This window comes from Polyodon spathula, chromosome 27, assembly GCF_017654505.1.
Source record: "Polyodon spathula isolate WHYD16114869_AA chromosome 27, ASM1765450v1, whole genome shotgun sequence".
Lineage (NCBI taxonomy): Eukaryota > Metazoa > Chordata > Actinopteri > Acipenseriformes > Polyodontidae > Polyodon > Polyodon spathula.
The window spans coordinates 4,797,751-4,810,627 of NC_054560.1; the positions used below are offsets into that span (position 1 = coordinate 4,797,751).

The following is a 12,877-nucleotide window of genomic DNA, read 5'->3' on the forward strand; positions in this document are numbered from 1 at the left end:
TGAAACAATATGGTAACACTTTAGTTTAAAGATTTTTCATAAACATAATTCATCTATAAATGTTTTTGGTCTTTTTAACATTACACAGTTATTAATAATGACCACGGGCACTACAGCATAAGCAAAAGTAACTAAATATTTTATAAGAAACCTTATTTTAAACCATAAGCTTAACACTAGTGATGTATAGCATATGCCTGAAACTATTTTAGTTAAAGAGTTAAAACTATGAAGCAGTTTCTGTGCACTGTTACTGTTATTAGCTGGATTTAAAATAAAGCATTTCAGAAAAAAAACAAAAACAAACAAACAAAAAAAAAACACAGGACGTCTTTGTTCTGCAAATTATATTTAAAAAAAAGGCTTCTAAAAAAATAATCAGAAATGCCGAAAACATTCTCCGCTTTCTGAATTCTTATCTACAGTAGAGTTTGACGGCCGCTTGCCATGCTGTTTGCACGTGCCAGGAATGTGCAAACGAATCAAACCATAAATCAAAATATACAAAAATAAATACATAAAAAAGCACACAATGCATGGGAAAGATTCCCAGTTCCGGTTGATTGAATTGATTGTTACTGGTCTGTGGTGGTCCCTGGACAGCTGTTGCCTGGGCATTTACAATTATATGTGTACAAGCTATTACACAGCAGGGAAGATGAGACTTGAAGCACAGGGTCATAAATATGAATTATGCAATGCTTAACATTTGTTTTCATTGTTTCATTTTGTCTGCCATGGGTAACGAGACATATATACAAATACATATATTGTGTTTCATTGTAACTGTGTCTTTGTTTGTCTTTGATACCAAGCCTGGTCTAGTCTACAAGCCTTGATGTTTTGGTGGATATTCTTTTCTGCTGAGTGTGGATCGTTAGTCCAAGCATGCTTCTCTGTGACTTCCTGGTTTCCAATGGCTGTCATTCAGTTGTGTTCAACTAAAATGAGGTAGATTGTCAGAGCTGATTCATTGGACAGTTTGAGTTTAAAAAAAATAAGTGGTCCATAAGTTTTTTTTCATTGATGGCCTTGCACACAGTACTGTGGACACACACGCGCACGTACGTCTAGAGATACACGACAAACGTTTGCATTCACTCCCCATCAACACAGAGGACGACATTCTCAAACTTTCTACGCCAAAAAGGCAGCAATTGCAATTATAAAACTGATGAGACAACCTGGGACTCTTAAAAAGTGCCTCAACTGCGTTAACAGTAACTTTATTGGGTGTGTTTCTTTTCTGAATGAACGGTAGCAATGCCAATGTGGAGCTTTGAGAATCTAGCCCCATTTCCCTTATTAATTTGAAGACAATGTTTTGTCAAGCAAAGTATCTATGTACACAGTCTTTTCCATCAGTGTGTGAGTGCTTGTTATTGTGTCAGAGAATGTTTTTGCCTGACACATTCCCTTGCTGGAACATTTGCTCTGAAGATGACCGCAGTCTGTATGTAATCAGCTCTCACACACTTATGGGAGAAACTCTTTAGAGTCTATCGTCTAACTATGACTGGCACAATACAGTGAAAGGTTGTGTCAATAGAGCGTCACACACAGCTCTTTATCTGGGACAGGCTTGTGAGTCACTGCATTAACATGCAAGTAAGTTTATGCTTCAACCCAATTTAGATTCTACATTCCAGCAATAATATGGATACTGGATTATCCAGAAAAGAATAGGAATACATTTTCAATGTCCATGATAGAAATCCTGGTCCTAGAGCCTCAGGTTGAGGTTGCCCGTTCTGGCGTTATCTCCACCACGTTAGATGCAGCCACACTCCTTGGCGGACACCTCTTTGATGGTGCGATACTCGTAGTTGTTGTCCAAGAAGGAAAAGTCGTCATCATAGGAGGTGGGCCGACAGCAGGGCTTGTGCCTGGCCTTGCCCTTCTTCACCTGGCCGCTCCGCTTCATGTGCTCCAGGGTGAGGTCGTAGTTGCGACGGCCCGCATTGCACTTCCCGCTGCAGTAGTGGAAGAGAAGCGTCTCGTCGCTCTGGTAGCCCAGGCCCAGCTCGCTCACGCTCACCTCCAGCTCCTTCAGCGAGCACGGCTTCAGGCCCTTTTTGGCCCTCTTAGTCCTCTTGCCTCCACCGGCCAGTCGGTGTCTGTCGATGAGGGTGCTGATCAGCTGCTGGACCTCCCCTTCTGTGTAGCTTTGAAACAAAGCTGTAACTAGGAGAGAAATAATAATAATAATAATATAATATAATAATAATAATAATAATAATAATAATAATAATAATAATACAGATCAAAAAAGCGTGAATAGTTTGTTGACATATATAATATGATATTTAGAATTAGTCCCCTAAAAATATTACACCGCCCCCTGCTGGGTGTAAGTCCATCTTTCCTGGTGTACAAAAGGCGATAGAGAATTTACACAGGGTAATGGCGAGGAACCCTGGAGAGAAAAAAGATCAGGAAAGAACGAGACAAAAACAAATCTATTTCTGTGAAAGGGTGGAATTTAATGGCATAGTTTTAAAACTGAGTTTTGACATATCTTGCAAAACCCTGTAATTTGCAATGTGCTGGGCTTTCTCAGAGTCAAGGGTTGTCATCTTCATGATCCATCCCAGCAGTGTACCAACCGACAACAGCAAAAACAGCGTGAAACAGAGATGTTGTATTTCAATGAATAATTCTGAAATATGCATACAGTAAAACCCATATATATATATATATATATATATATATATATATATATATATATATATATATATATTATATATATATATATATATATATATATATATTGCATTGCATTGCATTGCATTTTGTGAATTATGCCAGTCTTGCACAGATTATGCATATAGACGCTTGTAATATTTATTGTAAAAAAAAAAAAAAATTGTATTCCTATTGTTGTTGATTGTGTATTATGGACATTTTTCAAATTAAAAAAACATTATAATAATTTAAACAGAACACTAAACACAATGAAATAGTTGGAAGGCGGTTTGTGTCGACAGGAATTTGACTTAAAACAACCACATCATTTTAAACTAGGTCTGTTTCGTGCAGCGTTTTGACCCTATCCTGCAGCAGGCAGGACAAATAAACACTGTCAAGGTAGAAAATACCTGTTGCCCGAATTATTAAGTTGCAAACACATCTGCTTGTTAACACAGTGTCAGGAAAGGATTGATGCTCCACAGTGAGGGAGAGGCTATGCTTGGCTGAGAACGGAATACCCAGGCGGCTACTTAGCACAGGTGACTTTGAACTGAACCAAGGTCAAAGGTTGTACCCTCAGACAGGGTGGCTAACTCTATCAGCGAAACAAAGACCCCAGACAGGGAATTCCAACAGGGTGGCGATATGTAAGGGATTAACTGCAAGCAGTATTCAGTTATAATATCATTCAACCCTGATCCAAGCCACTCGAGAATGCATACTCGCCAGTATTTTACTAAGTTTTGCAACAAGTCTAAGTTATTTTACGACAAGTCAAAACATTAGCCAAGATGTGTGCATGATTGACTGTGTTTCGAATTTATACCTCAGAAGAATACATTTAAATGCTTTGTTATGAATGATATCGTACTTCTTTATTTAAAGGTGCTTTTAAAACATTTTCCACCCGCAAGGATGATTGCTGTAACCCAGTGTTTAGGAAAAGTGATTCCTATGATAATTTTAACTATTGAGAAATACAGCAACTCTTTTTGAGAGTCATCTGTAGTTAAACCAGCTCTGGTATTTATGAAAGAAAATGTTAAGCAGTGAGTGATAGCAGGTGAAGGTTATTTCTTTTGTAAAACGTTCTAGGAATTTACAACTAAAGCCTATTCTTGCAGTACTGTATATTTCTGTCAGGGTGGTAAAACTAAACACCAGTTTCAAGTGGAATCCAGTGTATTTATTTACAGCACCGGCTTCTGATTTGTACAGAGGCATTGAGACACTTTCGGTTTGCACTCTCCTGGAATCAACATGTAAACTGGTTCTTGTCTGGGGAGGTCCTGAAAAACATCTGTTTGTGTTTTTCTTTTTATTCTAATGCTGTTCATTGTCTTTCAGCGAGGCTGTGTAACTTTGCGTGTAATGAGCCCATGGCAAGACCAGAACAAACATCTAGAGCAAAACTCATTTTGGAGGGCTTGTATACTTTTCTGTTGTTTTTTTAATTCTTTATCGTTTCCAGCAAGGAAAGAGGCGGGTGGGAGAACAAGTGTTCCCTGTCGTGCAGAATGTTCTTAGGAATCGCGTTCAACAAGAACAGGTTATATTGAAACTCTCCTGTTATCAGCAACGTATATACAGCTATGGCCAAACGTTTTGCATCACCCTGTAGAATTCATTAATCTTGCTTCATAAAGTCAAACTAAACCTGTTGAATAATGTTACATTAACATATTGAATTACATATTGTGGTTTTCCATATACCTAACGAAAAACTGATAAAAATGGAACAATGTGACATTTCCAAATCCAAAACATGAAATACTGTACTACTATTATGGCTTCCAGGAGATTTTTCCAGCTTTATCGTTTTGTAGTTTCTTAAATTACATGATGTTAAATAAAAGATCCTAAAATACTAGGTGATGCAAAACTTTTGGCCAGAGCTGTACAGTCACCGAGCAGCACGGATTAACAGAATGACATTTTATTGCTGTGTACTGTGATGGGATATGTTACATGCAGCTTTAACATCTGTTATTGTTAAGCTTCTGATATTTAGGATGTAGTGCACAGACTCACAATTCTAAACGGCATGACAATTAAAGGTAGGCTAATAGTGTGCTAAAAGTATGCCTTCATTTGAAAAACATCATGAGAAACACAAGGGGTGTTCCCAAGAGTATCACTCACCCTTAAAGATTTCAGGAGGTGAAATACATGCTGTCATATATGTATAGGCTGACTTGCATACCTATTCTATGTAATGTCGTTTCTAAATACGTAACATACATATTTAATATTAAATATGTTAATAAGGAACAGTTATATACTAGTACAGATTGTAGGTAATAGGGAGCAATCTCTGCTGAGGTATAGTTCTAGCCCCACACACCTCATATAAAAGTTTACCATGCTGAATTTGCACTGTGCTGCAGTTTGTCCATGCTTTTCCCATGGATATATGCTATGCATTTACCAGAGCTTGCAATGTTTTTGAATAATCGTTGCCATAACTCAGTACAATGCTTACTTTTGCTTTCGCATGCTTTCTGTATGCCTTACGACACTTTGCTACGCTTTTAATATTGTAAACTTGCATAAGGGTTGCTGCACAGTAGTTGGTGTTAGGAGCACTTGTGCTTACATTCTCTTAGGAGGGAATTGGGTTTGCTTGCGTCTCTGGCTGCTCTTCGAAGGCCTATCGTTGAGGATGATGGCGATGACGACGATGATAATGATGATGAAGAGTTGGCTCTGGGTCCCTCTCCTCCAGAAATCATGTCTCTACTGAGTAAAGCTGACAGCACGACACTGAAGAGCATCAAGGAGATGGCTGCAAACTTCCATAACTTCATCTTAGAGCAAGTGAGAACATTGAAACCCTGCAAGAGAGGAGAGTCGTGAGAGAGTTCCGTAAGAGTGCTCTGCAAACAGGATGCTGCCCTGCCTGTAAAATGAACATCCAGACCATGCATCGCACACTGTGGGAACACAGGAGCGAGTCCATGCAATGCACCGCTGAGAACAAGTTATTATTTGCATACAAAAACTGAACTGACCGTTTTCAGAATTTTTAGGTTTGAGATTGAAACTGAAATTTGATTTGGATTCGTCATGAATTTTCGTTGTGTCATAACACATCACTTTGATTTCATGACAGAAAGCACTACAGAGATGACTTAGTGGACAGTGTGACTGGAGTTGGGAATGGATTATTGAATCATAAACAGCAGTTGTATTCTAAGCATAAGCGGTTGCAGTATATATCATTCTGTAATGGTTTTATTCAAATGTCATCTATAACTATATCTCCCATCATCCTCCTGCTCACATATGTAACCTAGATGGATTTACCAGTGAGCAGGAGGATGATGGGAAATGTAGTTCTGAGAGGTCCATGCAGGTACATGTGAAGCCATCTTGAGGCAGGGAATGCAATTAAAACATTTAGAAAAGTGGTCAAAATGTAAAAAAAATAATACACACACCTTACATAAACAGTTGTAGCAACACATGGGAACACAATGAAATAAAAAGGTCCTTATATACCCTTTAAGGCTGTGCTCCAACTATTTTGTACTGTACTTATTTTTCTTCAACCACTGTTTAGGTTAGGTTGTATTCTAATAAAGGTGGTACTCTAACACAAGAGTGTCCTGACTGAAACACTAATAAATTCAACGACCAGTGTTATCACTGGAAGTCTTCATTAGAGCCTAAGACTTCTAGTTGAAACGTTAGTCACTGAAAGTATTCAGTTTCTTTCAGTATTTCTCAAATGTAATCTGTGTGCTCTTTCCTGGACCCAATCTGAACCAGACAACTCATTTCAAGGTTCCAAACCTGAACCCAATTCCAAACTCAAACAGCGCGTCCATATTTCCCAACTGAAAGAAGAACTCGACTGGCTCCGTACAGGCCTCCAAACACATGTATGTTTAAGCCACACCTATTTACAAAACTGTGCCGGACCTCTCAGACTTTCCATATGTGTTGTTGAGTTTCAAACTCGCTTCCTCTGTGGGATTGTAGTCCTTGCTTCTATTTTGTTATTTTCTTTAGACCTTTACAAACATTTGCACACAAGTGACTTTATTGTTTTGGGTAGGTGGGAGAGGGGAGGGGGATTTTAAAATACTTATCCAGGACAGGAAATAGTAAACTGACAGGGGCTGAAGACATAAGCAGATGCAGCCTTGGGTTAGATTTTACTGAAGTCTCTGCAGACCCTCCTGCAAAAGCAACGTCGCAGGTGGGGGATTCAGAGGGGTTTGAATTGGATTCAAAGCCTTCCTCTCTCCAGCTACGATCTGTCTGTCAGTCTGTGAGCCTTTTCCTGTCCGTCAGCCAGTCTGGTGGTGTTTATGATTATTAAAACTCTAGAAAAAGCCCATACATACGGAAACGTTTGAAGGAAGGATTTCAGAAGCAAATCTGATTCAGATGCCATAGTGCAGTGTAGGTACAGCAAAAGGGTTTCGGTTTGGCTTTCTCTGATCAGCTGAATGCTTGTCGAGTAGCTCAACCAGCATTTAAACACAAAAACATTCAATCCTACAACGTATAGAAGCTAAAAGTAAGAACAAAGGATCTGTGTCATTGATGTATTTTTACATGAAGACATCGGTCATGAGTTCTCATCAAAATGAACTAAACAGAATATTCCCTTCCTAGAAGCTTGCCATGTAACCAGGCTGAATTCCTCTATACACCTGGCAGTTCATTCCAGCCAAAAAAAAAAAAAAAACAACTCTACAAAAAGCACACCCAGCTCTTTGATCTTAGCCTCTTTATTCCTGCCAACTGCCAGCACAGTTCTCCCAACAGCCCATGCTTTCTAACAATGAGCTGCAGCGCTCCTCCTCAAGATAATGCGTCTTCTGGTACCAGCAGGGTGGAACTATTGTACTTGGCAACTAAGGTATTTATTGAGTTGCTTCTCCCAGTGAACTTCTACTTGTCATGTGACAGAGGAGGGTTGCTGGTAATCCGACCTCAGCTTCTACTTGTCATGTGACAGAGGAGGTCTGCTGATAACCTGACCTCAGCGTGCTTCACCCCTTCACTTCAGTGAATTTGAAAGGTATTTTGTTTCAATGGCTTTTAATGTTTACTAGTTGACTGGGTATAGTACCCTTTGTGTGCATTACCTCATTTAAGCATCAGGGTCAACCTTCTACCAAATCCTTTTACCCTGCGTCACATGCTATGTATTGATCTGCAGTGCTTTAACTTTTTCTAAACGGAGTGCATGTGAGTCTCTTGAGGTTATTTTTGGTAAAGGGGTGTCCAGATCCTTTGCTGCCACAGGCAGTATCCTCCAGTGTTTCCATTATTATTCTGCTGTCGTTTTCTAATTCAAATAATGGTCCGCACGTCTTTCCCTGTGACCCCAGCATGCAGCACACTGCGCTCCACTGCGTACAGTTGAAAAGACTAAGGTTTCCGACAGCCGGCTTCCAAACGTTTTCCCCATACTGTTTAAGGAAAGATGTGTAAGCGAACATGACTTGTTTCGTGCACATCCTTAATCGTGTTGCCATGACAACTCCTAAGCAGACAATAAAATACCACTATGCATATTGTTACCACCTATTAAATGATTCATAGTTACAGTGTACCATTCATGGCTCAGTGGTTGCCTTTGGAATATATTTGTAAGAGAATCAAGTGCGCAGGCTTTGTGTTTCTCTGGCCTCTTTTGTCCTATATTGTTTGTTGACAGGTTTATTCCAGATTATACAAGAATGATAGGGAATGGATGGATTGTATCTTTAGTTTTATTTATCTGATACAAAAGACTCAAAGCTTGCTCTCCAAATTGCCATTCTCAATGTCTTTTTGTTCAGAAAGGAAGAACCACACCCGATAAAGTCCCACACGCAGCCCTTTCATTAAGGGGACTAGAAGCCACTTCAAGTTTTAACATTGGTTTTATCTTTCAGCATTTATTTTACAGATAACGATTTGGAGGGAAAACTACTGAGAAGGTGTCTAGTACAAATTGCTGAAGAGGATTGATCAGAATTGATTTTAATGTGTTTTTAAAGGGACTGTTCCGTCCAATTGCTCAATAATGACACATCTCAATTACGACCAAACCTGTCATTTGACTTACTTTTATAGACAGCAACAGCCTAAAGTGACGGTTAGAGAAATAATTAAACAATGTTTAGATCCACCATCATTTAGGTAATTACATACTATGTTTAACTTGCGTAAGTGCAAGTATGTGAGGCCTAAAACAAAATGGCGCTATTTTTTATAAACATACAAGAAATATCCCTATTGAGCAAGGCAGCCCAAAACTAGCAGCTCACTTCTTACCAAGCAATGGAAAATGAAACAAATGACTTGGGGCAAGGCAGGTCCCTCCCTGCAGATCAATCTAGACCCCGTCAAAGAGCTTCCGAAGAGCTTTGAAGAGGAGTTGCATAAGACAGTCTAAATAGAACTGCAGGTTGCAGGCCTCTTTGGTCTTCGCAGTTACAAAGGCCAACCAGATGAAGACTCACAATTCTAATTTGCACAGATGTTTTTGAGCACAATGAGGGCGTCCACCGCAATGGCATCACGAGAGCCGGGTGCCTGCCCGCACGGCTCCCTCAGGTGCTGGGAAGCTGGGGCGCGCACCGAGCACGCACACACACACAGAACACAGTTCGATAAGGATCGGAACAGGGTGTGGGTTCTGAAACGCACCCTCGTCTCCCGCTCCTTCCTCTGCTTCCAGTCCGGCATATGACTTGCTATTTATATAAAGTCTGCAGTTACAGAAACAAGCCTGCGGAATCAGGGTGCCAGACTAGCCATCCGAAACATACTGGCTGCTTTTCATTGAAATGAATCATTTCTGAGACCCTGAAGCCACTGCATTTAAAACAACCCACTCTGGTATGAATAGCTTTGATAGTATCTGTGCTTTTCCAGCTTCCATAGTTGAGACACCAAGCCTAGGTCATGATGGGTGGGAAGGTTGCTTCTTCCAAACTGCAAATTAAAGAAAGAACGTACTAACAAAGCTACTTAGAAGGTTAATTTCAGGGATGGAAATAAGACTCCCGTTGCATAGCATTCTTGTTTTTTTACTGTGCATTTAAATAGACACACCTGAGCTCGTTACTTATACACTAGGGCTAATCAAGCACATATTAAAACCTGGAACAAGTGAAACTGCTATGCAATGGGAGTCTTATTTCTATCCCTGCATTTATAACCTGGGAATACACGGTGAGTGTTTTTATCCATGACATTTTACAGGAGTCCTAGAAAATTAAACAATTCTCTTCAATATTTCCGACTCAAGTTTGTAGAGAGCTGATTGTTCGAGCCCTTCCCTGATATGAAATCTGTAGCTTTGTGTAAATAGTCCTGATGTGACCATATAAATGGTTCAGTGAACTGTCTTACAGGCAGGCAACAGCAAGCCCGTCCAGAACGAATTGTTCTTTTTAAGCATTCAGACCTTGGAAAATAGCAGAGGAGAGACGTATCTTTATAAATAGCTGTTCTCAAGGAAGTTTGCAATCTTAAAAATGTCATGTTTTATGTGTTTCATCCCCACCAAAAGGAAAGGAATTGGTAAACAATGGGTTATTTTTAGCATATGGTAAACACATTCAAGTGTTTCTAAAATGCTCAAGTAGGGGTACCCATTCTCAACAAGTCCAATAGGCACTGTGTTCGTTTTCCTAAACATAGTTTCCTAAACATGTTCTCATAATTGACCGTGAGCCTTCAAACATCTCGCTGTGCCCGTGAGATTGCAGGTAATTGACAGTTATTTTAATAAGCAGTTGATTTTTAAACCATAAAACTTTATTGGTACCAGTCTTGCAAACAAGGCTGACTTTTGTTAGGATGGAAGGAACTTGCCAAAATGTTTGTCTACTTCCTTGTGAACACAAGTTTTACCTTACAATTCCATTTGAAATGATGGGTGAACACCAAAGCTATTATTTCAAAAGAAAGTTACAACGATGAAACAGACCACGCAGTGAAGCGCTAGCACGGGAAAGCCAGGATTAGAAAGCCTTATTTAAACCATTGCAGCAGTCCTTCAATCAGGCAGCAGTTAAGGTTACAACACTGATATGAGCTACTGAGCTTTAGTTCCTTATGAGTGACTGTATAAAGAAGGTTCTATGTTTGAACCATGCTGTAAGATTGAAGAGTTATCTTGCTTTAAGGATCAAGCATGGATTAACGTTGCTACTACTCACTACTGTTTACTCCATTGCCTGTGTCTGTTACTGTCTTTTATTTTGAAGGCTGACGGGTTGACAGAGCTGCAGACCGAACCCCTGTGTTTACTCAAAGGCAGCTGTAGTTCACACTGTCAGTATTAAATCTCACATGAGTCAGACTGTTTAAAAAAAAAAGTTTGACGGCTTTTTTTTTTTTTTTTTAGGCAAACAGCATCCACTATAAATTTGTGAATAAGGCTTTCGCTCTTGTGTTTTTAGTTTGTTTTTTTTGTCACCAGAACTGCTTGATGGAACTACAGCCCGTTGGGTGAGCATATATCCTTATGTGATAATAAGAATATTTCAGCATATAATATAATACATTATTATTATTATTATTATTATTATTATTATTATTATTATTATTATTATTATTATTATTATTATTATTATTATTGTTTTTAGAAATAAAAGCTGACAGCACTGTTAAATCAAAAAGGGTGAGGTTTTGTTTTCCGCAACCACTTGAGATGTTTAACACAAATGCAAAATAAAATGGTTGCAGAAATTCCTTCCCACGGAACACTAAGCAACTGCCAAAACTCCCTGCAGATCATTCTGTATATGTGAACTAGTCAAGTGTGCATTCTTTAGTTAAATAAAGAATCGCTAGAGTCTGGCATTCATTTCAGAACAGCTTTGAATGCCCAGTCAAATGTATCCATATTCCTCAGAACTTGCTTTCAACAGCAAAAGTTACACAGCCTCAGAGCTCGCTCTCTCATAACTGCAGGATTAACAAGCAAATCAGATTTTTCAGTTCTTATTTGTTTTGGCTGCCAGGCATTTATCTTCACACATTGATGCTGGCACACAATCGTCCGCTGGGTTGTGTGCAGCAGAAGCAGACTGAGAGCCTCTGGATGTCATTAGCAGCCCAGTGTGTGTGTGTGTGGGGGGGGGGGGGGGCAGCTCTCTGGAGATGCCCAGGAGTTGTGCTGGCCATGTGAAAGGTCAAAGGACACCTTGCATGTGTTTCATTAGCCCCTGCATCCAGATCTGGTGTTCATAAGTACCAGAGGACAGTCAAAAGAGTTCAGCGAAATTCAGCTTAGAAATCAACCTGCTGGAAGGTCACGAGTTTGTGTTAAAGAACTGTGTTTTTTTTTTTTTTTTTTTTTAAACTCTGGGCTCAAATTCGGTCTCAGTTAGCACTTTGTGCACAGTGGAGCACATCGCGGATCCTAGAGATTGGATAAGGAGAGGAAAAGCAGGGGATTGGGTCAGCAAGGACGCTGGGGAAGCTTGAGGTCCACAAGCAGGGTGGTACGGAGAACCTCACATCACTTTTGCAAAAAAAGAGTCACTCCATAATGTTATACACAGGTTGTGGGTGATCTTTACGTGTCTTTCTCACGCAACACATTTCAGAATATTTGTGATCTTGGAACACAGGCTAATAGTCTGCATGACTGCAACATTTAACTTTTTCTTTCTTTGTTCTACCAGTTAAGCAGATGAACAATATATTTGATATAGACAGATCAGTAGATGATGGAAGGCTTGCATGCATAGTTAGAGAAAATATCAAATAGATAACCCTAATGATAAACTGTAATGTATAGGCCGCATCTATATATATAGATATAATATATATATATATATATATATTATATATATATATATATATATATATATATGCGATATTCAATTCCTTCAATGGTTTCAAGTTTACTTCTGTAGCGAGAATCAAGAAAAGGGCATTGTATTGTTTTGGACAGTTATACCAAGATTAATGCCTGCCAGATCTGTCAATAGAAAAATGACATATTGTTCCAATAAGTCACATTTATATAATCTCTAATGGAAGGGTTAGAGATCAGAGGAGACAAGTAACAAATAGTTCCACATTTTCCCTTGAGCTCCTGGCTCCTGCTTTTGGCCAACAGTAATATTTCTTATTTTGTTCTGCTAAAATAACATTGCACAACCTCGATTGACAATAAAGAGTGGCTTAAGTGGGGGGATTACATACTGAAAGTTTGGTG

The 12,877-nt window shown here is 39.3% G+C and overlaps 1 protein-coding gene across 1 annotated transcript; it reads right to left on the bottom strand.

The window, feature by feature from the left end:
- Nucleotides 1-367: 367 nt before the first annotated feature.
- LOC121301635 (neurturin-like) lies at nt 368-5,498 on the bottom strand. Its single transcript, XM_041231194.1, has 2 exons — nt 5,288-5,498; nt 368-2,184 (listed from the first exon to the last, which is right to left on the bottom strand). Exons 1-2 carry the CDS (start codon nt 5,496-5,498, stop codon nt 1,772-1,774), a joined length of 624 nt encoding a protein of 207 aa, XP_041087128.1. The 3' UTR covers nt 368-1,771.
- Nucleotides 5,499-12,877: the final 7,379 nt, after the last annotated feature.

Excerpts from the sequence above, each read along its gene's own strand:
- LOC121301635 (XM_041231194.1), bottom strand. The coding sequence starts at position 5,498 with ATGAAGTTATGGAAGTTTGCAGCCATCTCCTTGATGCTCTTCAGTGTC. Across the intron at positions 2,185-5,287 it reads CAATTCCCTCCTAAGAGAAT|TTACAGCTTTGTTTCAAAGC; the intron begins GTAAGCACAAGT and ends TTTCTCTCCTAG.